The sequence below is a fragment of the Salmo salar genome, chromosome ssa20 (genome assembly GCF_905237065.1).
Source record: "Salmo salar chromosome ssa20, Ssal_v3.1, whole genome shotgun sequence".
Taxonomy (NCBI): domain Eukaryota; kingdom Metazoa; phylum Chordata; class Actinopteri; order Salmoniformes; family Salmonidae; genus Salmo; species Salmo salar.
The window spans coordinates 22,569,550-22,595,217 of NC_059461.1; the positions used below are offsets into that span (position 1 = coordinate 22,569,550).

Below are 25,668 nucleotides of genomic sequence, written 5' to 3' on the forward strand. Positions count from 1 at the left end.
CCATGCGACAATAGAACATAATTACACCTATTTTGCACACAGAATGTATAGATATCACTGCCGTGAAATGATAATAAAATTACCAGGTGTATTGTGCATTTTATAGGGCAATATAAGCTGTTTTAATTAGGCCTTTGAACACCAAGACCATATGTCTTACATCATTTCTGTGGCATGCCATCAAACTTAATGATGTCCCTACACAAAACAAGGTAGTATGTATGTATGTATGCATCAAGACCGTATGATTGAATATGGGCAACAGTGTATCCAGCAGTAGACATAGGCTATATAGTTTCCAATCATGGCCGGAGGGGGGCGTAGAGATGTCCGACATTACTCAGTAACTTCTCAACTGCTGTAACTTTAGGCGTGGGCTATGTCCTTGACATGACAGCTCGAGGTGTTTCTTTACACTAACAACAACCAAAGCCTCGCGGGGCCATTTTTATGCAATTATGTTGGGTCTTCTTTTGAGAGTCGTGGTGAGTCAAACGTTTTTATAATTCATAAATGCGCAGTTGTGCACCCCTAACTGAGAGCTGCGCATTCACTATTACTGCTGTAAATGTATGTATGTTTGTGGTGGGGGGAAATAACGTTTCAAGGTTCATGGCTATATCAGATCAATACTGATAACAATTCATTGAGGGACAGTGGGTTAAACTATTATGCAATATTTTAATATAGACTACAGCTTGCTTTTTATTTGTGTTTGCAGTGGTGGAAAAAGTACTCAACTGTCATACCTTGAGTAAAAGTAAAGATTCCTTAATAGAAAATTACTGAAGTAAAAGTGAGTCAATTAGTATTAAGTAAAAGTCTTAAAGTGTCTGGTTTTAAATGTAGTTAAGTACAGTGGTGGGAAAAGTAAGCTAGTTGTCATACTTGAGTAAAAGTAAATGCCGTGAATCAAATTCCTTATATTTAGCAAACCAGATGCACTGTTTTATTTTTTTCTTATTTTTATTTACTGACAGCCAGGGGCACACTAAACACTCAGACATAATTTACAAATGTAGTATTTGTGTTTAGTGAGTCTGCCAGATCAGAGGCAGTAGCAATGACAACGGGTTATATTGATAGTCTAAGTACTCAATTGGACCATATTGCTGACCTTCCTGAGCATTAGAAATGTAAATGAGTATTTCTGTGTGTCAGGGAAAATGTATGTGATTAAAGAATACATATTTTCTTAAGGAAATGTATTGTAGTAAAATTTTTCTAAAATGTAATTATTCAACAAAATTACAGACCCCCCCCCCCCCCCCCCCCTTCCAAGGAGTGTACAAAACATTAGGAACACATTCCTACTATTGAGTTGCACCCCCTTTTGCCCTCAGAACAGTCTCTGTTTGTTGGGGCTTAGATTATACAAGATGTCGGAAGTGTTCCACAGGGATGCTGGCCCATGTTGACTCCAATGCTTCCCACAGTTGTGTCAAGTTGGCTGGATGTCCCTTGGGTGGTGGGCCATTCTTGATACACATGGGAAACTGTTGAGCGTGAAAAACAGCAGCGTTGCAGTTCTTGACACACTCAAACTGGTGCACCTGGACCAACTACAATACCCCCATTCAAAGGCACTTAAATATTTTGACTTGTCCATTCACCCCCTAAATGGCACACATAGAGCTACTTGGAACCCTACTAATTCCCCGACTGGTCTACCACCATCGTATCGACGCCACCGCACGAAGAAGCAAAAACAGACTTACCCCCATCACGACGTCCCCCGGTCTGCTAACTGCTTGCTTGCTAACCCGGTCTGCTAATTGCTAGCTTGTTTAACCCCGGCCTACTAACTGTTAGCATCGGCCTGCTAACTGTCTGAATCGCCGTCTCCCCAGTCAGCCCAACCAATCACTGGACCCATATGTTCACTTGGCTACGCATGCCTCTCTCTAATATCAATATGCCTCGTCCATTACTGTCCTGGTTAGTGATTACTGTCTTATTTCCCTGTAGAGCCTCTAGCCCTGCTCAATATGCCTTAACCAACCATGTTGTTCCACCTCCTACATATGCGATGACATCACCTGGTTTAAACGTCTCTAGAGACTCTCTCTCATCATTACTCAATGCCTAGGTTTACCTCCAATGTACTCACATCCTACCTTACCTTTGTCTGTACACTATGCCTTGAATCTATGCTATCGTGCCCAGAAACCTGCTCCTTTTACTCTCTGTTCCGAACGTGCTAGACGGCCAGTTCGTATAGCCTTTAGCCGTACCCTTATCCTACTTCTCCTCTGTTCCTCTGGTGATGTCGAGGTTAATCCAGGTCCTGCAGTGCCTAGCTCCACTCCCACTCCCCAGGTGCTCTCATTTGTTGACTTCTGTAACCGTAAAAGCCTTGGTTTCATGCATGTTAACATTACAAGCCTACTCCCTAAGTTTGTTTTACTCACTGCTTTAGCACACTCTGCCAACCCAGGTGTCTTAGCCGTGTCTAAATCCTGGTTTAGGAAAACCACCAAAAACCCTAAAATCTCCATCGCTAACTATAACATTTTCCGCCAAGAGCAGGCGGTGTTGCAATCTACTGCAAAGACAGCCTGAAGAGTTCTGTATTACTATCCAAGTCTGTACCCAAACAATTCAAGCTTCTACTTCTAAAAATGCACCTTTACAGAAACAAGTCTCTCACTGTTGCCGCTTGCTATAGACCTCCCTCTGCCCCAGCTGTGCCCTCGATACCATATGTGAATTGATTGCCCCCCATCTATCTTCTGAGCTCGTGCTACTAGGTGACCTAAACTGGGACATGCTTAACACCCCGGCCATCCTACAATCTAAACTTGATGCCCTCAATCTCACACAAATTATCAATGAACCTACCAGGTACAACCCCAAATCCGTAAACACGGGCACCCTCATAGATGTCATCCTAACTCGCCCTCCAAATACACCTCTGCTGTTTTCAATCAAGATCTCAGTGATCACTGCCTCATTGCCTGCATCCGTAATGGGTCTGCGACTAAACGACCACCCCTCATCACTGTCAAACGCTCCCTAAAACACTTCTGCGAGCAGGCCTTTCTAATCGACCTGGCCGGGGTATCCTGGAATGACATTGACCTCATCCCGTCAGTAGATGATGCCTGGCTGTTCTTTAAAAGTGCCTTCCTCACCATCTTAAATAAGCAGGCCCCATTCAAAAAATGTAGAACTAGGAATAGATATAGTCTTTGGTTCACTCCAGACCTGTCTGCCCTTGACCAGCACAAAAACATCCTGTTGCGTTCTGCATTAGCATCGACTAGCCCCCGTGATATACAACTTTTCAGGGACGTTAGGAACAAATATACACAGGCAGTTAGGAAAGCTAAGGCTAGCTTTTTCAAACAGAAATTTGCATTCTGTAGTACTAACTCAAAACAGTTCTGGGACACTGTAAAGTCCATGGAGAATAAGAGCACCTCCTCCCAGCTGCCCACTGCTCTGAGGCTAGGAAACACTGTTACCACTGATAAATCCACTATAATTGAGAATTTCAATAAGCATTTCTCTACGGCTGGCCATGCTTTCCACCTGGCTACCCCTACCCCAGTCAACTGCCCGGCACCCTCCACAGCAAGCTGCCAAAGCCCCCACCATTTCTCCTTCACCCAAATCCAGATAGCTGATGTTCTGAAAAATCTGGACCCCTACAAATCAGCTGGGCTAGACAATCTGGACCCTCTCCTTCTAAAACGATCTGCCGAAATTGTTGCAACCCCTATTACTAGCCTGTTCAACCTCTTTCGTATCATTTGAGATTCCCAAAGATTGGAAAGCTGCCGCGGTCATCCCCCTCTTCAAAGGGGGTGACACTCTCGACCCAAACTGCTACAGACCTATATCTATCCTACCCTGTCTTTCTAAGGTCTTCGAAAACCAAGTTAACAAACAGATTACCGACCATTTCAAATCCCACCGTATCTTCTCCGCTGTGCAATATGGTTTCCGAGCTGGTCAAGGGTGCACCTCAGCCACGCTCAAGGTCCTAAATGACGACATAACCGCCATCGATAAGAGACATTACTGTGCAGCCGTATTCATCAACCTGGCCAAGGCTTTCGACTCTGTCAATCACCACATTCTTATTGGCAGACTCAACAGCCTTGGTTTCTCAAATGATTGCCTCACCTGGTTCACCAACTACTTCTCTGATAGAGTTCAGTGTGTCAAATCGGAGGGCCTGTTGTCCGGATCTCTGGCAGTCTCTATGGGGGTACCACAGGGTTCAATTCTCGGGCCGACCTCTTCTCTGTGTACATCAATGATGTTGCTCTTGCTGCTGGTGATTCTCTGATCCACCTCTACGCAGACGACACCATTCTGTATACTTCTGGCACCTCTTTGGACACTGTGTTAACTAACCTCCAGACGAGCTTCAATGCCATACAACTCTCCTTCCGTGGCTTCCAACTGCTCTTAAACGCAAGTAAAACTAAATGCATGCTAATCAATCGATCACTGCACGCATCTGCTCGCCCGTCTAGCATCACTACTCTGGACGGCTCTGACTTAGAATACGTGGACAACTACAAATACCTAGGTGTCTGGTTAGACTGTAAACTCTCCTTCCAGACTCACATTAAGCATCTCTAATCCAAAATTAAATCTAAAATCGGCTTCCTATTTCGCAACAAGGCATCCTTCACTCATGCTGTCAAACATACCCTCATAAAACTGACCATCCTTCCGATCCTCGACTTCGGTGATGTCATCTATAAAGTAGCCTCAAACTATCTACTCAACAAATTGGATGCAGTCTTATCACAGTGCCATCCGTTTTGTCACCAAAGCCCCATACACTACCTACCATTGCGACCTGTACGCTCTCGTTGGTTGGCCCTCGCTTCATACTCGTCGCCAAACCCACTGGCTACAGGTTATCTACAAGTCTCTGCTAGGTAAAGCCCCGGCTTATCTCAGCTCACTGGTCACCATAGCAGCACCCACTCGTAGCATGCGCTCCAGCAGGTATATCTCACTGGTCACCCCCAAAGCCAATTCCTCCTTTGGTCGTCTTTCCTTCCAGTTCTCTGCTGCCAATGACTGGAACGAACTGCAAAAATCTCTGAAGCTGGAGACTCATATCTCCCTCACTAGCTTTAAGCACCAGCTGTCAGAGCAGCTCATAGATTACTGCACCTGTACATAGCCCATCTGTAAGCAGCCCATCTATCTACCTACCTCATCCCTATACTGTATTTATTTATCTTGCTCCTTTGCACCCCAGTATCCCTACTTGCACGTTCATCTTCTGCACATATACCATTCCAGGGTTTAATTGCTATATTGTAATTACTTCGCCACCATGGCCTATTTATTGCCTTAACTCCCTTATCTTACCTTGTTTGCACTCTCTGTATATAGACTTTTTGTTTTCTTTTGTTCTATTGTATTATTGACTATGTTTTGTTTATTCCATGTGTAACTCTGTGTTGTATGTGTCAAATTGCTATGCTTTATCTTGGCCAGGTCGTAGTTGCAAATGAGAACTTGTTCTCAACTAGCCTACCTGGTTAAATAAAGGTGAAATCAAATAAAATGTCTCAATTGACTCAAGGCTTAAAACTCCTTCTTTAACCTGTCTCCTCACCTTTATCTATACTTATTTGAAGTCATTTAAACAGGTGACATCAATAAGGGATCATAACTTTCACCAGGATTCACCTGGTCAGTTTTGTACGCTCAGTATATATTCTAACCTGAAGAAGCTGTCAGGAAACTTGACAGCCAAGCACAGTCCAAACAAATAGTGTAACAACATACTAAACTTGACCGAGTTGCTTTGGTCTCAAGTTTCTTAGTCATAACATTTGCTCATACATTGCTCTAACAATCTATTGTTTGCTTTGGTTTTTGGATTCATACAGAATTATACTGATCACACCTGTAAATGCATGTTAATCACTTTGTTTACCCTTAATATGGTGTCTGCTTTATTATGTTCTGGTTTCCGTTGCAACGGCCCAGACCCTTTGGGCTCTATTTTCAGCTGGCGTCAACAAGCCAGCGCAATTGCAAATGCCAGACGGCATCCCAAGCCGCGTCCTAAGAGCATGCACAGGCCAGCTGACTGGAGTGTTTACGGACATAATCAATCTTTCACTATCCCAGTCTGTTGTCCCCACTTGCTTCAAAATGTCCACCATTGTTCCTGTACCCAAGAAAGTGAAGGTAACTGAACTAAATGACTATCACTCCATAGCAATCACTTCTGTAATCATGAAGTGCTTTGAGAGGCTAGTTCAGAACCATATCACCTCCAACTTACCCGACACCCTAGACCCACTACAATTTGCATACGGCTCCAACAGATCCACGGACGACGCAATTGCCATTGCACTGCACACTTCCTTATCCCACATGGACAAGAGGAGGACTACTAACGGAGGGCTGAGCATGCCCCCATCCACATCTACAGGGCTTTAGTGGAGCGGGTCGAGAGCTGCAAGTTCCTCTGTGTCCACATCACTAAGAAATTATCATGGTCCACACACACCAACACAGTCATGAAGAAGGCACGGCAATGCCTCTTCCCCCTCAGGAAACCGAAAAGATTCGGCATGGGACCTTAGATCCTCAAGCATCACCGCTTGGTATGGGATCCGACCTCAAGGCACTACAGAGCTCAGTACATCACTGGGGTGAGGCCGAGCTTCATTGGCATCCAGGATCTCTATACCAAGCGGTTTCAGAGGAACACACTATTTATATATGTACTGCTGTACTACATTTTGAAAATTATTTTAGACTTTTTGATTGTGTATTTGTTTGACATTTACTGCTGTGATTGATAGGAACTTGGAACATAAGAATCTCGCTGCACCCGCCATAACACCTGCTAAACGTGTACGCAACCAATAATATTTTATTTGGATAAAAATGTTGATCCGTTTAAGCTCTTCTATTTTCAAACCCTAGCGCCAGGATTTGTAATTTCTGTCTTATGTGAGCTCGCTCGCTCTGAGGTGGGAGGGGTGGCAATATCTGAGTTGTGCCCTTAAAAACGTGCACCAAAGTGCCAATTTCAGTATGCACTGGTGGGGATATTTAAGACCAACCAAAAGCTGGTCTTAGCGGTAACCCAGTTGGTTATGGCATGGATTTTGACATCGGAAGCGCAGCCTATCCAGCCGTGACACACAGTACCCATATGCACATGGAATTAGAGATGCACTACATGACCATAAGTATGTGCACACCTGCTCGTTGAACATCTCATTTCAAAATCATGGGCATTAATATGGATTTGGTCCCCCCTTTGCTGCTGTAACGGCCTACACTCTTCTAGGAAGGCTTTTCACTAGATGTTGCAACATTGCTGCGGGGACTTGCTTCCGTTCAGCCACAAGAGCATTAGTGAGGTCAGCACTGATGTTGGGCAATTAGGCCTGTCTCGCTGTTGGGATGAATTGGAACACCAAAGGTATTCGATTGGGTTGAGGTCAGGGCTCTGTGCAGGCCAGTCAAATTCTTCCACACCGATCTCGACAAACCATTTCTGTATGGACCTCGCTTTGTGCAAAGGGGCATTGTCATGCTGAAACAGGAAAGGGCCTTCCCCAAACTGTTGCCACAAAGTTGGAAGCACAGAATCGTCTAGAATATCATTGTATGCTGTAGCGTTAAGATTTCCCTTCACTGGAACTAAGGGTCCTAGCCCGAACCATGAAAAACAGCCCCAGACCATTATTCCTCCGCCACCCAACTTTACAGTTTGCACTATGCATTGGGGCAGGTAGAGTTCTCCTGTCATCCGCCAAACTCAGATTAGTCCGTCAGACTTCCAGATGGTGAAGTGTGATTCATCACTCCAGAGAACGTGTTTCCACTGCTCCAGAGTCCACCACTCCATCATTGAGCATGTTGATCTTAGGCTTGTGTGCAGCTTCTCTGCAATGGAAACCAATTTCATGAAGCTCCCGACGAACAGTTCTTGTATGGATGTTGCTTCCAGAGGTGTTTGTAACTCGGTAGTTAGTGTTGTAACAGAGGACAGACGATTTTCAGCACTCACCGTTCTCGTTCTGTGAGCTTGTGTGGCCTACCACTTCGTGGCTGAGCAGTTGTTGCTCCTAGACGTTTCCACTTCACAATAACAGCACTTACAGTTGACCGGGGTAGCATTAGCAGGGCAGAAATTGTACAAACTGACTTGTTGGAAAGGTGGCACCCTATAACGGTGCCATGTTGAAAGTCACTGCGCTCTTCAGTACGGCGATTCTACTGCCAATTTTGATCTATGGAGATTGCATAGCTGTGTGCTTGATTTTTATACACCTGTCAGCAACGGGAGTGGCTGAAATAGCCAAATCCACTCATTTGAAGGGGTATCCACATATACTTGTATATAGTTTGCTTTTTGTGCCCGTCAACCTTGTATTAAAAAACAAAGCATAGCCTCCTCTCCTCTTATTGAAGGCAGTTTTTTTGTCATGCCCAATGCATTGGCCAAGTAGTCAAGACTATTGATAAAGGGTTTGGCTTGTGAGGCCGCTTTGAAATATACATTTGTCACCAAAGCTTTATTAAAAGATCAAGTTTGGCAGCAGCGAACAGTGAGAGGACATCCCGGCTATTATATTATTTTAGCCAGCTCCTGGTATTATTTTGGATGTGCGTAAAATTCCCTCCATGTAGGCTATATGCCCATCATTGAATGAGAGATGAGATGTGACAGTCCTATTTCGAAACATGTACCTTATTTGTCTGTAACAATTGCTTGTTTTCCTTTTCGTTTGATTAACAAACAAACCCTTAGTAGGATACCCTTGCCCTGCTATTACAAAAGCTGGTTCTACAGCAATGGATCTGGTGTCATTCTTATGCTGGCCATACGTTAGCCTGCAAGTAGCCTATCCATAAAGGGTTTCTAAATGGTCTACTCTTGAGGCTTTTGCCGACATGCTTTTGCATTATTCACAATTCACATAGGTCTACCTGCTGTGCATACTCCATTCGGCTTGTATCCATCCCCATTTCCAAAGAGCGCTTCTTGTCCGGTTACCAAAGATGCGCTCCTCCAAACAGGCCTAGGCTATATCTTGCTTATTTAGAATGTGCCTCACACATACGGTACAATTTACGGGAACCTTGTCCTTTTTGTTTGAGGAGAAGTGCGATTCGTAAAGGCCTATACTTGTTGAAGCCAATTACAACAATGTTGACTATCAGCACTCTAAACATATTGAGAAAACCAAGGTTATTATAGCCATTTATGTGTTGTAGGCCTGTAGTTTGCCAAAAAACAATAACTTTTTGCCACTGGGGGACAGTAATACATAAGTTTATGGGCCAGAACTGTAGACTTGGATAGACATAGCATCTCTGTATCTGTATCATGATGGCATCTGTGAGAGCATGGGCAGCACCATTGAGGCCATCATCTTGAGATAGCCAATGTTCTTCTTCTCAAGTAAAATTCATTGGCTGATCCCTCCGATGACACAGCTGTCACGACTCCAACCGAGTCATTAGGTCATGCCAACCAGGTCATCGGGAAGGATCAGTCAAGGAAGTTGGAAGTCCCACCCAGTTGACTAAATCAAAATGGCGAAAGTCCTGAATGGAGCTGCCCATGCTAACACAGGCTTTTGGCCACTACAGGACTCCATACAACTTTATGGCCAGGACATAAATAATAAATCAATCGATTTAAAGAATAAGCGCCTAGACTGGTGCAATAAATATAGTGGAAGGAAACTCTCTTGCCCATGTTTACACCAATCTAAAGCTTTGTTCTAACATCTACTTTGTTAAAAATCAAGTACCTTTATCTGACAGAAAGGGAGAGGAAAAAACAACAAATGAAGTCATGGCACATTTGACATGTTACGTTTATGTAATATTAAACATGTATCACTGACTAACCCCTTTAAAAAGGGTTCATAAAAACAGCTGCAACAACAGCAAAAACATAAGCAATACAATATTTCTTCACAAAACTATCAGTTCACAGACAGACAGCCAGCTTGTGTGTGTGTGTGTGTGTGTGTGTGTGTGTGTGTGTGTGTGTGTGTGTGTGTGTGTGTGTGTGTGTGTGTGTGTGTGTGTGTGTGTTTCTCTTCAACCAAACAAGATTTTCTGGCTTATCTTCAAGAAGACTCTGCGTTTCAGAGAGGTGGTCATTCAGTTTCTCAAGCCTGATGACAGTTGCCCACAGACAGAGAATATTCTCTCCACAAACACTTAGGATGCAGTGGCAGAAACCAGATTCAGTGCCACAGGGCACAGTTTGCCTGGCAGAACTTGAGGTGACTCTGTAAACATGCCCCCCTTTACGTCTTCCAGGTATTTCCGCAGCTTACATGGGACACTTAATGCGCTGCCAGGTTGACCCTCCGGCTGGACAGTGACCTCAGACACAATCTTCGATGCGAGGAAGCTATATTTCTGAAGCACAGTGGTAGAGATACTATCTGGATTAATTGTGCTGGCATCTTCCTGGGGTCCTGCTCCACGGCTGTACTCACAGATTTTCTGAAGTACAAAATCATCTGCTTCCCTAATCAGGGGCTCCATCTCTGTTGAGCGACGTGCCAGAGACACACTTGGGTCCATCAGGCAAGCTGCTGCAGGGGTTGGATCAAAGTTGGCTGTCAGTGGATTCAATAAGCATGTGAAGCGCTCACACAGTGACTTCAGGAGGACCTGTGCCAACTGTTTTGCAACAGTAGTTGACAGCAAGTGTGCCTCAAGGTTGAGAAGGCACACCACCACATCAGACAGCGACTGGCTGTCAGTTTGAAGGTGGTCAGTGTGGATTGAGAACGGCTCCAGCCTTCTTCACAAGCTGCTATAGCTTGGCCCAGTCACTGGTCAGCAAGTTGGTCGATGTGGATTGCGAACAGCTCCAGCAACTTCACAAGCTGTTCTAGCTTGGCCCAGTTACACTCCATGCTCGCCCTTGGATTCTTCCATGTTAGCTAGTGATAGTGATGCACAAGCTAGGCCTATTTCAAACATTGGCATCTACTGGCAGCATTTACCCACCAGATTCAGAAGCTCGAAAACCCCATTAGAAAATAAGCTTAAATTAGATTTCTGTCCAAAGTAAAAAAAGGTATGATGGTTTTTATTTTGTTTTAGTTCGTTTTGCAGTCAAATATAATCATTTTAGCTTTTCAAATGTTTTAATTTAAAAAAATTATTTCAGTTTACTAAATTGTTTTTCCAGTGTTGGTTTTTATGTTACTTTCAATATTCGTTTACTATAATAACCTTGGAGCAAAAACATGATTTTTTTTTTTACTGTTGCTGTCACAACTCCGGACCTATAGCACTACCCCCAGCACTTAGATTTACCACTGCGTTAGAGGGCTCTATTTTAACAGACCTAGAGTATGTATCATGGTGTTGACAGTTGCTAGCCAGTAGGCCTACCAATCAGCTCTGTGGTGTTCACCTAACATTGCTGATATATTTTATATGCTAATGGGATTATCAACTTAATATTTCAGGAACTTAAACTAAATATCAACCTAGATACTGTACAGTATGTGTGGTATTTCAGTATGTCATATTAAATGCAAAACACATTCTTTATTAGAAATGCAATGACACAGAATGCATTTTTTCAGCTAAGGCCGGGCTTGGTGAAGCCATGTCGCCTGGTCAAGCCGATGTCAGTGACCATCCTCCCAGAGAGGTCCTCGCATCACCAGGACAATTTGCCCAAGCTGCCCGTGCCTCCACTAAGGCAGACATTTGAGCGCTACCTGTTGATGCTGGAGCCCCTGCTCAGTGAGGAGGAGATGGATCACACACGCAAGCTGGTCAAGGAGTTCCTCATTCCTGAGGGAGTGGGAGACAGGTTGCAGAGGAGCCTGGAGCGCAGAGCTAGCAACAAAGAAAACTGGGTGGGTACTGTCATAGAACAGAACCGGTCACATAGAGCAGAGATGGGTACTTAGTAGGGCAGAGCACTGGGTTGATCTGGGTTGATTGGCAGGAACAGATACCTGTATTATATCCTTTATTCACCTACAGTATATGTCATGTTGATGGTCTATAGCATTATCATGGCTGTTTGTGGATGTTTATGCAGCTCACAGAGTGGTGGATGCAGTCAGCCTATCTGGATTCCCGGATGCCTGTGGCAGTCTATTCCAGCCCTGGGGTGGTCCTGCCCCGCATGACCTTCCAAGATCGCCAAGGACAAATGAGGTGAGCAACAAGGAACCATGCGTGTCTGAGACCACTGTACCAGCCATTGCTGCGAGATTATACAGTAGATGCCCACCCTCCCTCCAGCACTAAAACATTTTAGGGCTGTCTATACCGATCAGTGAAAAGGACATTTTATAGGCTTACTGCTTAGTAGAAAAGTTCGTAGAAAGTGATTGACTTCAGTGTTGTAATCCGCCATAGCTCTGTTGAACTTGAGAATAAGCTTGAGATTCAGTTGACCTTTAGACAGACTCCCCTTTCATGCTGGCTATTTTAAGCACATTGGCTGCTCATAGCATTGCTCAGCTTTTTTGGACCGCGGTGACCCACGTACGCAATCAACATTGCAGACAGTGCCAAACACATGAAATAGAAGATGACACTAGAGCAGACTTCCATGTTCATATGAAAAGTCAATGATTCAACAATATACTGTACCGTAATGTACACCATCTTATTTGCTAGACTAGAGTGACACAGACAGAGATATAGAATCAAAATGGATAGATATCATGGTTCTGAGTTGGATATGCTAAGAAAGTCTGGTTGGAGATATGAGGACATGGAAAACAATGGTGTACTAAAGTGTATTGGAGTTAATTATGTGAATAGAACATGAGATGCTGGAGAGGTAAAAGGCTGAATCTCAGTTGGATGAGGAAATACCATATAAGGTATCATACTTAATTAATCAATAGGGCGACAGGTAGCCTAGCGGTTAAGAGCATTGGGCCAGTAAGCGAAAGGTCGCTGGTTTGAATCCCTGAGCCGACTAGTTGAAAAATCTGACGATGTGCCCTTGAGCAAGGCACGTAACCCTAATTGCTCCTGTAAATCACTCTGGATAAGCGTGTCTACTAAAATGTAAATCAATGTTTTCTGCTCAGGTTTGCTGCTAAATTGATTTCAGGAGTTTTGGACTTCAAACAAATGATTGACAAGTGAGTAATATTGATATAGAAAATATGATCTATCTTAATGATATACATCTAATATATATTTGTCACCCAAGTTGACTCTCTAACTCTGTGTCACAGTGAGACCCTACCTATTGAGTATTTGGGTGGGAAGCCTCTGTGTATGGACCAGTACTACCAGATCCTGTCCTCCTGTCGTATCCCTGGACCAAAGAGAGACACTGTGGTCAACCATGCTATCGGGAAAGTGGCCCCTACTCACATCACTGTGGTCCATAACTTCCAGGTACACTAGGGTGTGCTATTGCTTTGCTTTTCTCTCTTTGACGCTGCTTTATGTTGCTACAACACAAGAGAGGAAATCAGTAACATTGTTGCATTGTTAGTTTATTGTCTGTAACCCACTTAACCAGAAGCTCAAATGCTGATGGACCTTCTCCCTCTGTCCTTAGTTCTTTGTCCTGGATGTGTATAACAGTGATGGCTCCCCACTGACGGTGGACCAGATTTACATGCAACTGGAGAAAATCTGGAACTCGTCCCTGCAGAGCAACAAGGAGCCTATCGGCATCCTGACTTCCCAGCACCGCAACACCTGGGGCAAGGCCTACAACAACCTCATCAAGGGTGAGGCCAGGGAGAGCCTTGAATGCTAGAGAAGGGTCTTTGGAGCGCATGGAGTGACCCACCAAATAAACAAAACCCCAGTCATAACCCAGTCTTGAGCCATAACGTAAGAGTGACTGGATGCAACCTATCATTTTGCACACACTGTTTTAGACATATTGGTCGATGCTTTTCCTCAAGGTCCTCGTAGCTCGCTCATTGTATCGTTTTCTTCCTTAGACAAGACAAATAAGGAGTCTGTCCGTGCTATCCAGAAGAGCATATTCACAGTGTGTCTAGATGCCCCCATGCCACAGATGTCTGAGCAGCGCTACCAGAGCCGCGTCGCTGCCCAGATGCTGCATGGTGGAGGGAGTCGCTGGAACAGCGGCAACCGCTGGTTTGATAAGACGTTACAGGTGAGCTCCGAGACTAAAGCTGTAGAACAAAGGTTGTATCCTCACCGATATATGTTCATATTTTTATTCACAAGTCTCTTGCATTATTCTACAGTATTCATAAATATATTTTAAGTCTTATTATTATAACGTGTATTATTTCATCCCCAGTTTATTGTGGGTGAAGATGGTACCTGTGGTCTGGTGTATGAGCATGCCCCAGCTGAAGGCCCACCCATTGTGTTCCTAGTGGACTATTTGGTTGAGTACATGTAAGGCATAACAAAATATGTTTATTTCATTCATTGATTAATGGTACACAGTACTACCAAGGTCATTGTGTACTACAGATAAAAAGGTTTGCGCTGGTTGCTTTGGTTGCATTGGCCATTTTTCCAACCAGAGCAGGTGCATTATGCCTGAGTGTAGCAAGCATTTTGAAGATTCACTATTTGTCATGTTTAGATAGTGCCTGATCCATTTGAAAATGATTTGTACTACCATTTGAAGCCCACTGATCATGGCCAAGCTGGAATCATGATCCTGGCCTGCTACTGAATGTGACTCTGCCTCTCTTGAAGTATAATGTTTTGTGTTGTTTAAACAGGGGAAGGATGGAGGTAGTACGCGCTCCCATGATCCCTCTGCCCATGCCTCCCAAACTGCGTTTCAATATCACACCTGAGGTCAAGAAGGATATTGAGTCGGCCAAACAGAATATGAACATGCAAGTAGAGTCTGTTTGTGTTCCTAGCAGTTTCCATTCAAACATATCTTTGAAGTGTTTCTCACTCTTTGGCTACTCTTTCATTCACCAGAATGTCACATGATTTGGATGTGAATGTGGTCTACTTTGCTGACTATGGGAGAAATGTTCCAAAGGCTCACAAGATGAGTCCAGATGCCTTTATACAAATGGCTCTACAGCTTGCCTACTTCAGGTGGGTTTCATGAACAAAACAGTCAACATCTGAAACAGCAGTCGGGTTACCTTAATCTATCACTTTGAGACATATTGATGAGACATTGTTCTTTCATGTTTCAGAATGTATCAGATGTGCTGTTCCACCTATGAGAGTGCGTCCCTGCGTATGTTTGCACTTGGTCGAACAGACACAATCCGCTCCTGCTCCAATGAGTCTCTCAAGTTTGTCCAGGCAATGGAGGACCTAGCTAAACCGGTAGGTCAAGTCTGAAACCTGAACGTTGACACTAAATAAACAATAAACCCTGACTGTCACTCTACTGTAATGATGTCTGTTTATCCCATATGTTGACAGAACACAGAGAAGGTTTCTCTATTGGACAAGGCATGCCAAGCCCATGTAGAATACACACGCATGGTGAGGACTTGATGGAAATGAACATTTACTGTATTAATCCATGCTTGTCCCCACTCACTGCAATGTACATTTATTTTGTGTATGTCAAAATGAGCAGGCAATTCATGGCCAGGCCATAGACAGACATCTCCTCGGCCTGAAGCTGCAGGCGATTGAAGAACTGACGTCCATGCCAGAGATATTCATGGACACAGCCTATGCTGTGGCTGAGCATCCCAATCTCTCCACCAGCCAGGTATGAAGGCTGTTTATGTGAGCTATTTAGCATCCCAAAATACAACATATAACAGGACAAATTGTAGACAGTGGTTTGGTAATAATTTGTTTATTAGGTTTGGCCCACATTTGTACAGCTAAAGGTAATGTTTCACTGTCGCTCTTCTCCAGGCTGGTGCCAAGACAGACTGTGTGATGTGCTTCGGTCCACTGGTGCCAGATGGCTACGGAGTGTGTTACAACCCCATGGCAGACCACATCAACATTGCCATTACAGCCTTCAACAGCTGTGAAGAGACACATGCTGCCAACTTTGGCCGGGCTATGAAGAAGGCTCTGAGAGACATGAGGTCTCTGCTGGAGGAGACGGCTAAGGCCAAGCAATGAGTCCCCACAGGGGACATGGTGGCTCTTTATGGCTGTGTGGAACTGAACCTGTGCTGGAGGTAGTGGGGGAAACTGAAGCCACCCGGGTATATCTAGTGCTGTAACATGGAGAGAAGAGAAGCACTTTGCAATGCGTTAGGTGGGCCTTGGGAAGATTTTGGGCCCTTCAGGTAGATGTGATGGAGGGAAAATCCTGTAGGAGAGACAGTCCTGTAATAAGCAAAATAATATCAAGACTGTAAAGCAAGTATGATTGATGGAAAGTTATACATTTCATGTTGAATGAAATCCTTTTCCAAATAGAAAGCGCCATATGTCAAAGAAAGATCCACACCAGATCATGGCAGTGACTATACTCTATTACAGGTGAACTATCTTAATTTGACCAGTTTCTCACAGCAGGACAATAATCCTGCAGCAACAGGAAATGTGAATTATTATGTGTGTTATTTATTGGACATTTTTGTAGGGATTGATGAATTATTTTGTTAGAATAAATCAAGTCTGACATTTTTAAAGTGGAAATTGAAAACTTTAGAAAATGTTCTGCGACAACAGAGTGATTGAATTAAGAGATTACATCTGTCTGTTTTAGTTATATTTAAGTCATGCAGTATGTTGGCGCTGTCTTAACATTTATTTTTGTGGGATTCTATAGATGTGTTTTATTCAGTTTGTTTATTTACAAATTTGTTATTTCATATTCATAAAATAAGTTCTTTAAGTTCTGAAAATATGTGCCATACTATACCAAATGTGCCATAATAATGAGTTGCTGAGTGGTTCTGCTGTGATTTACTTTGGTAAATGTTTTCTATACAACAACAAAAAATAACAAACAAAATAAGACGGACTGCTGTCATTTATTTTAATGTTCCAAAATTCTGACAATACTGATTAAACTAAGGACAAATTGTTCTCCAGTAACAGCCTAAATTCCTGTCTTGTTAAATACTGTATAATAGAAATGCGAGCCACAGATCAAGGCTCCACGAATGAGTATTCAGCTCGGAAGCTTCCGTTGCTATGCAGGTACTCGCCATGAAATTCTATCTCTGCCATGTTTCCAGCTGATCGCCAGTCAAAAAGCTGTTGGCCCTTGAACACGTTGGTCTTCAAGACGTCTACATCTCGTATCTAATGGAGATGGTATTAGAGGCATAATGTTATCTACAATGGCATACATGTCAAGATTCATGGTTTAATGTATACTCAACTAGTTTGCATTGATGAATATACTGAAAAGCAAGGGAGAACAATCTCCCTCCTCCCTGACCATAATGAAGGTGGACTGGGCTGCTGTGCTGTTGACCACAGGGCCCATGCTCAGAGCCCGGATCCTAATCTTCACTGAGGGTGGGGCGTTGATGAGGACTCGACAGGTGTGACTGCCCAACGCTGAGGTCATCGTTGGATTCTCAATGACCCCGCTGGGAGCAAACAGCTGGACATCACAGTCTGTAGGAGCAACAGTAAGAAGCATGTGGGTATGTACTCAATTAACCAAATAATATGTCCTTCTAAAAATCTATTGTTCCAGCTCTGTAACACCATGCCACTCTGCCTTTTGTTCCAGCCAATACAGTAGCAGCTCAGTGTTACCCTGGTGGTGACTCTTCTTGTTGTTCTTCTGACTGCTGTAAGTGAGCAGCACTCCGTTTCCGGGGGACAAGAGATGCTGGCGTACCAGCAGGACGTTGGTCCTGGAGGTCAGTTCAGTGTCCTCAAGCTGGTCACACTTCCTGACCAGTACCAGCCTGTCATAGAACGCCACATACTCCCCTAAGTACGCACACACACACACACACACACACACACAGGGTTATTGTTGTCCATTTCGGTTGCCATAGATAGACAGTACAAAGGGTATTATAGCATTTCTCACTTTTCTTGCAGCTTAGGGAGCTGGACTCTACTTTCAAGTGGATGACCTCATCCAGGGGCCGACCTATTGACAGGATGCAGCGACCTGTCTCATGTCTCAAGTCCACTGTGCCTGACTCCTCCAGCAGAAGCTGCCCACACAGACCTAGATGGCGACACACAGTAGATAACTATTACGTTAGCTGATGGAGCTCTCTCAATGCTTTGTCTATGCCTTTTCTGATGAGCGCTAAAGAAGCAGAGAGTTCTGCCACCTTACCGGTTTTAGGTGTCACAGTGGGCATGGCGGTGGTGGTCTGTGGTGTGGTCAGTTCTGTTGCAGTCAGGGTTGTCTGGGTCAGGCTGAGAGTAGGAGACAGGAGTGGCTCCTCATCCGTGGGAGTGACTTCCATGCCCTGGGGACTGGGTAACTGGTCCCTGGTCTCTAGTGAGGGGGCGTTGGTGGTGTGTGTGTGGGTGAGGGGACTAGTCTTCTGTAAGACCCTGCAGTCGTCCATCTGGCAGCCCCGGATGGTGATGGGCTTGGGCATGTGCATGCAGAGCAGTGGGCTGAGGGGCTCAGGCTTAGTGGGTCCCATGCAGGACACTGCTCTAGACTGGATCCCATACCCACACGGCACTGAACACTGAGAGACAACAGAAAAGTTAGTCAACAGTACATCTACATAATTTATAAATCACCCATGTATGAAAACACCACTGACCACTGTACCTACCTGATTCCAGTCTTTCACGTCCCATCTGAAGGTGCACACCTGCACCAGACAGGGTACTGTGGTAGCAGGTTTAACGGCTGCATGGCACCTCTCCTCAGACACCTCCCTGTCCTCCCCATGGATATACTCAACACAGGAGACATGCCTCCTGGCTACCCCCAGATCACAAGACGTAGAACAGGCCCCCGTCCTCAGCACTCTCCACCTGGACAGTATTATCTCAAGTTCAAGTGTATTTACACCCAGCAATACATACAGAAATCTCTATATGGCACTGTCTGTTGACACTCACATTCAAGACAAACTGAAATCCATGGGTGGTGAATTCCACATTTAGAATCTCTTTTTTTACCTTGGTCTTCCAGCCAGTGTTCAGTGTCTGTGTTTACCGTTTACCTGGCTGGGCAGGTGTTGGAGTTGCATGGTTTACCTGACTGGGCAGCTGTTGGAGTTGCATGGTTTACCTGGCTGGACAGCTGTTGGAGTTGCATGTGACCACTGCTATGGGTTTGGTCATGTTACTGCACTCTGTATTGTTCACAACCACCTCCTCATCTCCCTCGGTCTCCTGGGAGCAGTATAGCACCCTATGGGCAACGCCTCCTCCACACGACACACTGCACACTCCCTGCTTGTAGCGCCACCTGCATGGGAAACACACTGCTGTTACCCTGCTATGACAGAGCTATCATTCTTGTACTTGAAAGGATGAACTCACATGGGAGGGCAAGGAGAAGGGTTGCAGGACTCTGTGTGAGGCTCTGGTTTGCTGGAGGCATCACAGTAGACCTCAGGCACTGCTAGCCTGGTCTGGTGGTCCAGACATGAAAACCACACCTGCAGGGTACCTACACATGTATAAGGCTTGTGTTGACCAAGGTACCACACTGTCTTTGTAAAAATGGAAGGGATTATCTGGTCTAACTTACCATTTCCGCAGGTCTTTGAGCATTGGCCTATCACAGGGCTCCAAACATACACTGTTAGGTACCTGGAGCGGTACCTTAAACCAGGGGATTTGTTAAGTGTTGGTTGATCCTGGTAAAGACAAATGAATGGATGTCAAACTTCCATCTTCTCCAGTATGATGTCTTAGAATTCGGTGTGCACATTTATGAGATGTATTATAGATCTCTGCAGTACCTGTCCCTTAGACTCCCAGCCAATTGGGCAGACATCGATCACACAAGACACTAAGACAGGTGGTTTGAAGAGCCCTGAACACAAGCTATGGTCCACCTCAACATCATGACCACCTTCGTACCGCACACATGTCACAATGCGTTTAGCCGCGCCGGGCCCACACACCGCTGAACACTCCCCGGCTTCTGACGCATTCCACCTGTCACACACATCCACCATTTTTTTTTAATGTCAATACTGTACTGGGCCATTAACCTACATGGTGCAACTTGGACCTTGTTTGCTTCATGTACATATTGTATTTGATCATAAATATGTATACCTTGCAGGGCAGGGTTGAAAGTTGCATGTATCCACTGATTGTGTGGCAGAGGGTTGTGGACATTCAGAAACTGCCACCTGTAGGACATCTGCTCCTTGCTTTTGAACACATCTCACAGGGCGTACTTTCTCTCCACCACCACACAAGGCACTGCAGGGCCCAAACTCTCCCATCTCCCAGCTGGAGAACACAACACAGGACATTGGTCAATCAGTTTGATGAAAGTTCAAGCGTTCTAGGTGTGACAGTGTGCAGTGAATGTAGAGTGGACCTGGGGGGACAGGCTGGGAGGTGACAGGTTGTCTGCTGAAGCAGGAGAAGGGGAGCTGAATCACAGTAGACCTCCTCCAGATGCTCCTTGGTGTCTTCATCCATACAGACATACATAGATTTCTGTATGCCTACAAGAAGAAGAGAGAACAGTGGCTCTATAAGAACAGTGACATTTGGAAAGCCCTAAAGTACTACCACAACAAACAAACAAAATATATTTATTCAACAATCATTTGTATAAATGATTAAAAATTCAAAGTGACTCTTACCAGAGCCACAGGTGACAGAGCAGGATGTTGTAACAACAGTCCACTTGCCCCTGGGTATCTCTTTTATAAAAGCATTATTACTAATGGGAGTATAAAAGTGGTAGGTGATGTTTGGATTGGTTTGTTCTCCATATTCTTTTCCATATTTCCGATAGACCTGTAGGAGCAAAAAACAAATGTCATTATTCATTTCTATTTTGAGGAGTCAGCAAAGTTCTATATGTGTGTGTACATAGTGAATGGAGATACTGTTCCTCTTCTATATGTGTCTCTCACAGTTATCCCCTCTGATATTTGGAGTGTCTGTTGCCATATCTAGGAATGTCTCTCTCCCTGCTGACCTGTATGTGTGTCTCCTCTGTAACAGTTCCAGGCAGCAGCAGCTCCTCCATGAGAGGCAGGAGGTCAGGGGTCAGGTACAGACGATAAACCAGACGACCGTCCTCCAGAGGAGAGGGGTGAGTGATGTTTAACGCAATGCTGCCACTCCCAGACACAACATACTGATTCCCAATCAACACCGCTATGGGTAAAAACACCAGACACCTTGCTTATTGTCCTTTATATTATTTGGGGTTTCTTTTCAAACCACCCAAGGTCACCCCAGATACTCACCCAGGTGAGTGAAGACAGGTGCCCTGTTGACAATGTGAACCTGAGTGGCGTTTACTGGCAGGGTCAGGAATGTGACGTACTCTGAGAATCAATTAAGCAGGGAAAATCTAATTGAATTACTGGAATGAGATGGAGGTAGAAATGATCACTCTCCAGACTGAAGAATGGGGATATTTGAGCAGTTACCTCTGGCCTGACCACCACTGTAAGACTGAGAGGTGAGACTGCAAGAGGAGCCATCCCCTCCACACACCCCACACACATCCTCCACCTTCCCAGACTTCAACACTCCATCACAGCCAAACAGCTAGTGGAAGAAATTATTGCCCATTAGCTTATGAGGACATGTCACGTCTAATAATAATTTCTCAAAGCATCACTAGAACTCTCTAAGGTGGAGAAACCGAAGCAGGCCTTTACCTGGCACGTCCCTCCTAGACAAGCTGTCGTGGCACCAAGGGGAGCTGGACTGTCTGGTTCACAACGAGTCCCATCCACAAACTGAGACCCGCGGCTCACAATGAAGTTCTCTCCCTTACACTGGCACATGTACCTGCACTGTTCATCCCCTGGTCATGGGGGGAAATAAGAGGGATACAGTGGAGTCAGTAATGTAGTAGTTTGTCCTTTGTTTATTGCCCTCCATCCCAATGACCCAACCATTCCCCATTGGCAAGGTGTCTTGGCCCACCTGTGACAAAGCCTACAGCGGGGATCCAGGTGTAGAGGGAGGCCGTGTTGGGGGACAGGTACAGGGGCTGTAGATCTGTCTGGGAGCACTGCTCTGCCATGAAGGCCAGCTGGGTCCTTTCACACTGCTACTCAGACAGCATAGTGTGAGGGGAAGAATGCCGAACATTGCTTGTTGTGTTCACACCCTATGTTTCAGTTAACATCCTTTTGACGAGCAATTGAACTTTCGATCATAATAATCTTTTGAAGAGAAGCCACATTTCTATTTCCAATTCAACTTCCCTCATTCTACTCAAAGCATGTGTATGAAGTGATTTCAGTGCTAACAGAAACTGTATTTGAATTACTTAGTTTAGGATATATATTTTTTTCTGTAATATTTTTTCATTGGTAATGCATACATTTTATCATATAATTCATAATTTGAATAGAATTTTATGAATATTGCATTCAGTTTTAATTTAATATTCAAATTCAATATTTATATATTCATCTTCAATATGGTAGATATTGCATTCATTGTCTGTGCATCAAGTTTACAAACTTTTATTTAAAGTCTATCAAAGTTTCATATATTCAACTTCTCGGATACATTCAGATGCAGTGTCACGACTTCCGCCGAAGTCGGTCCCTCTCCTTGTTCGTTCGGCGGTCGACGTCACCGGTCTTCTAGCCATCGCCGATCCACCTTTCATTTTCCATTTGTTTTGTCTTTGTTTTCTACACACCTGGTTTCATTCCCCAATTACATGTCCATGTATTTAACCCTCTGTTTCCCCAATGTATTTGTGTGTGATTGTTTCTATGTTCATTTGGTACGTTATGGCTGGTTTTCAACGGGTGCTGTTTTCATCCGTGCGTAATTGATCACCGTTTGTTGGTCAAGTGTATTGTTACCTTGTGCCTTTATTTTGAGTAAGTATGTTGCGCACTCATTCTGCTCTCCTACGCCTGACTTCCTGCACCAGCTACACCTACCTTCTGACATTCAGTTTTCAAATTCAGATCTCTCAATTCAAAACCTGAGACAGCCTCCTGGTACTTCGCAAGCCAGGAAAGGTAGAGGAGAAAATCTATAATCAAACGCTCTCTGTGTTTAAACAGAAATGACATGGGACTGCCAAGCAGAAGAAATATCAGCCCATGGAGAGAAGCACGAGATTGAATTTTACTCAACTTTCTAGAGCAGTGGTCACCAACCGGTCAATCGCGATCAACTGGTCAATCTCCAAAGCATTCCTAGTCAATCGGCAAACATTTCTGTAAAAAACCCGACAATATTTTTTTTTCATTAATCTCGGGCTGTTGGCGGTAAGTGCACCTGATTCAGCTGCCCTGTGTTCTGCGTAGACGAACTGTTGCCTTTTTGAACCATTTCATGTGTCTGGAGGTACCACCTCTGCCTTCCCGGCAGGCCGGAGAGCAAATCAAGTGCACTTAGGTCTACCGCTGGCCAAACGGATGGCTCAGATTATGGTATCCGCAGTAACATAACAGGCATAAAAGAAAGCTACAACAAAGTTGATACTGTGAGATTTCAAAGCGTTTAAAAGCTGCTGTTTTTATGAGTGAGTTCATGTTTATGTTCTTACGCTTCGAACACACTGACAGCGTCATTGCATTTTGGTACACCAGAATTACATTCATTTCCAATGAAACGCTGCGTTTGCCTTGCAGCATTGTGTTGCAGTGCATTCGGTGTGTTGCGTACGTGAAACTGTATGCATAGACGGCTTGACGGAAATGGGAGCAGAAGGTGAATGTTGAACTTTTGTTGCATACATATCCAGCTGGTGCTGCATACTATTTTGCGCAATGACGCTGTCGGTGTGTTTGAATTGAAGCGTTACGCTTCGATCACACCGACAGCATCATTGACCACTGTTCTAGAGTTTTCCCTGTTAACACTATCAATGTTTCCCTTTACTGTGGCAATTGTGATCGAATCAACGCAATATTAGCCACTTTCAATGCAAAATACTGAAACAAAATGAACTATGCAAGAGATTTTGTTGAAGGCAGAACGCATTGGAGTAGGACTCAGCCCGTACTCTACACAGATTGGTGCGGCATAACCATTCATAGCTGCAGTAGGCTTATATGCAAATGGACCATTGCCATATATGGATCTGTGCCATTTATTTTGAACTGGACTGTGTTTACAGCATGAGCGGTCGTGAGTAGATGCGCTTGTTTTGAGATTAAAGCGAGAGCTGCATGTAGCCACGTGTGCACATTTTGTTCACATCCTTTGCTAGTTAGTGAGTTATTATCTCAGTTATAGATCATTTGTAGTCAGCAATAGGGGAGTGATTACTTCCTACAAGAGCACAAAACATGTACATTTCTAGACATCTTTGAAAAGCAAGTCAGGTAAAGAGCTTTTTCTGTCTTAAAGGGGCAGTGTTGTATTTTGAGACAGGCTTGAATAAGCTAAATAGCCAATAGGCAGAGGGTAGCATAATTTGTCTGATTCTCTATATTAATGGTATGAGAATAATAATGCATCTTATTTTGTAAAGTGGTTTCTTGCATCAGAAAAGGACAAGTGGATAAATGGGTTAATGTCAAGCCCTGCATGTTTTTTTTTCAAAAGTCTCATGAAATGTAGGCCTACATTGAACACCACACATTGGCTGCTACTGTAGGCTGAATGATAGAACAGCTATTTCCATGTTAAAATGAGAAGCATTTTTCTCCATCATTTTGATCAAATAGTCACAGTAGCCTACTTGACCACTGTTAAAACTGTGACTTAAAGCAGGTGCTGCCTCAGTGTTCACGTAAACGCGACCTGGAAGTTGTACAGAATTTTCACAACGTTGAAGTTTGCGCTCAGGAGACCTGAAATTTGCTTAGTGACAAAAAAATTGAGGGAACATTGGAAGGGAGTGTCACAAAAACCGCAGTTTGGCCCCGACAAGAATATAGTGGAATAGCCCTGTCATAGCCCTTCTAAGGATAGCCTTTCCATTCCTTATTTAATCTTACTCTGACTGGGTTCAAACCAGGTCTCCTGCATGTCACAAGACTGTGTTAGCCCACTTAGCTAAAGCCCACAGGAATGAGTTCAGGAAGCTAACTCAAGTCTCCAGCAAGCTTACTCATCAAAAGAGCGTGGTTCATTGAACCATCTTGGTTATATTTTACCCCCCTTTGACCTCATACTTAGAGATCACGGCACCAATTGAACTAACTGGTTTCGAAATCAGGCCTACTGCACAACAAAACTTTCTGCGGAAAAAAAAAAGAAGCAGACAGATCTGTGCAACGCATTTAATGAGAGTGCAACAGAGGTGGTTTGGTGATCCATGAATATGATGAGCAACCTTGCCTGAGACCTGAAGACGTGTTAGTTTGACTGATGGGGTTCTATCCCAGGTCTCCTGTGCGCCAAATTCATAGGAAATAAAATGCATTCCACTGTCAGTTTACCACTATCTGTGCTCCTCTACCGTTCGTGGCTGGCAAAGTACCAGGAAGTTGTCTCTGGTTTTGAATCTGAATTTAGAGAACTGAATTTTGGGAATGTTAGTTTGTAAACTTGATACATAGAAAATGAATGCAATATCTACCATATTGAAACGGAATATATAAATATATAAATATTGAATTTGAATATTAAATAGAAATTGAATTGAAAAACTGTATGCTATATACTACATTCAATTAATTTTCAAATCATGAAATATGAATTCCATGATACAATTTGTGCATT

At 44.1% G+C, this 25,668-nt stretch overlaps 2 protein-coding genes across 2 annotated transcripts in view; one reads left to right on the plus strand and one right to left on the minus strand.

Annotated features, from left to right (window-relative positions):
- On the plus strand, positions 1 to 16,958 carry LOC106579903 (carnitine O-acetyltransferase). Its single transcript, XM_014160258.2, has 14 exons — positions 1 to 485; positions 11,580 to 11,858; positions 12,047 to 12,165; positions 13,056 to 13,109; positions 13,206 to 13,371; positions 13,538 to 13,712; positions 13,932 to 14,110; positions 14,261 to 14,361; positions 14,697 to 14,816; positions 14,908 to 15,030; positions 15,135 to 15,270; positions 15,370 to 15,432; positions 15,530 to 15,667; positions 15,820 to 16,958. Exons 1-14 carry the CDS (start codon positions 459 to 461, stop codon positions 16,033 to 16,035), a joined length of 1,896 nt encoding a protein of 631 aa, XP_014015733.1. The 5' UTR covers positions 1 to 458; the 3' UTR covers positions 16,036 to 16,958.
- The window catches only part of adamts13 (ADAM metallopeptidase with thrombospondin type 1 motif, 13), a 14,280-nt gene continuing 5,491 nt past the window's right edge, over positions 16,880 to 25,668 (minus strand). Inside the window, exons 14-31 of the mRNA XM_014160257.2 lie at positions 21,949 to 22,075; positions 21,678 to 21,826; positions 21,444 to 21,564; positions 21,258 to 21,338; positions 20,984 to 21,165; positions 20,643 to 20,799; positions 20,372 to 20,501; positions 20,101 to 20,280; positions 19,779 to 19,977; positions 19,565 to 19,673; positions 19,354 to 19,483; positions 19,100 to 19,279; positions 18,636 to 18,840; positions 18,179 to 18,545; positions 17,921 to 18,064; positions 17,638 to 17,817; positions 17,312 to 17,493; positions 16,880 to 17,172 (exon numbers count right to left, since the gene is read on the minus strand). Coding sequence (XP_014015732.1) covers positions 17,017 to 17,172; positions 17,312 to 17,493; positions 17,638 to 17,817; positions 17,921 to 18,064; positions 18,179 to 18,545; positions 18,636 to 18,840; positions 19,100 to 19,279; positions 19,354 to 19,483; positions 19,565 to 19,673; positions 19,779 to 19,977; positions 20,101 to 20,280; positions 20,372 to 20,501; positions 20,643 to 20,799; positions 20,984 to 21,165; positions 21,258 to 21,338; positions 21,444 to 21,564; positions 21,678 to 21,826; positions 21,949 to 22,075 — 2,979 coding nt within the window. The 3' untranslated portion in view covers positions 16,880 to 17,016. The remainder of the gene's footprint in view (positions 17,173 to 17,311; positions 17,494 to 17,637; positions 17,818 to 17,920; positions 18,065 to 18,178; positions 18,546 to 18,635; positions 18,841 to 19,099; positions 19,280 to 19,353; positions 19,484 to 19,564; positions 19,674 to 19,778; positions 19,978 to 20,100; positions 20,281 to 20,371; positions 20,502 to 20,642; positions 20,800 to 20,983; positions 21,166 to 21,257; positions 21,339 to 21,443; positions 21,565 to 21,677; positions 21,827 to 21,948; positions 22,076 to 25,668) is intronic.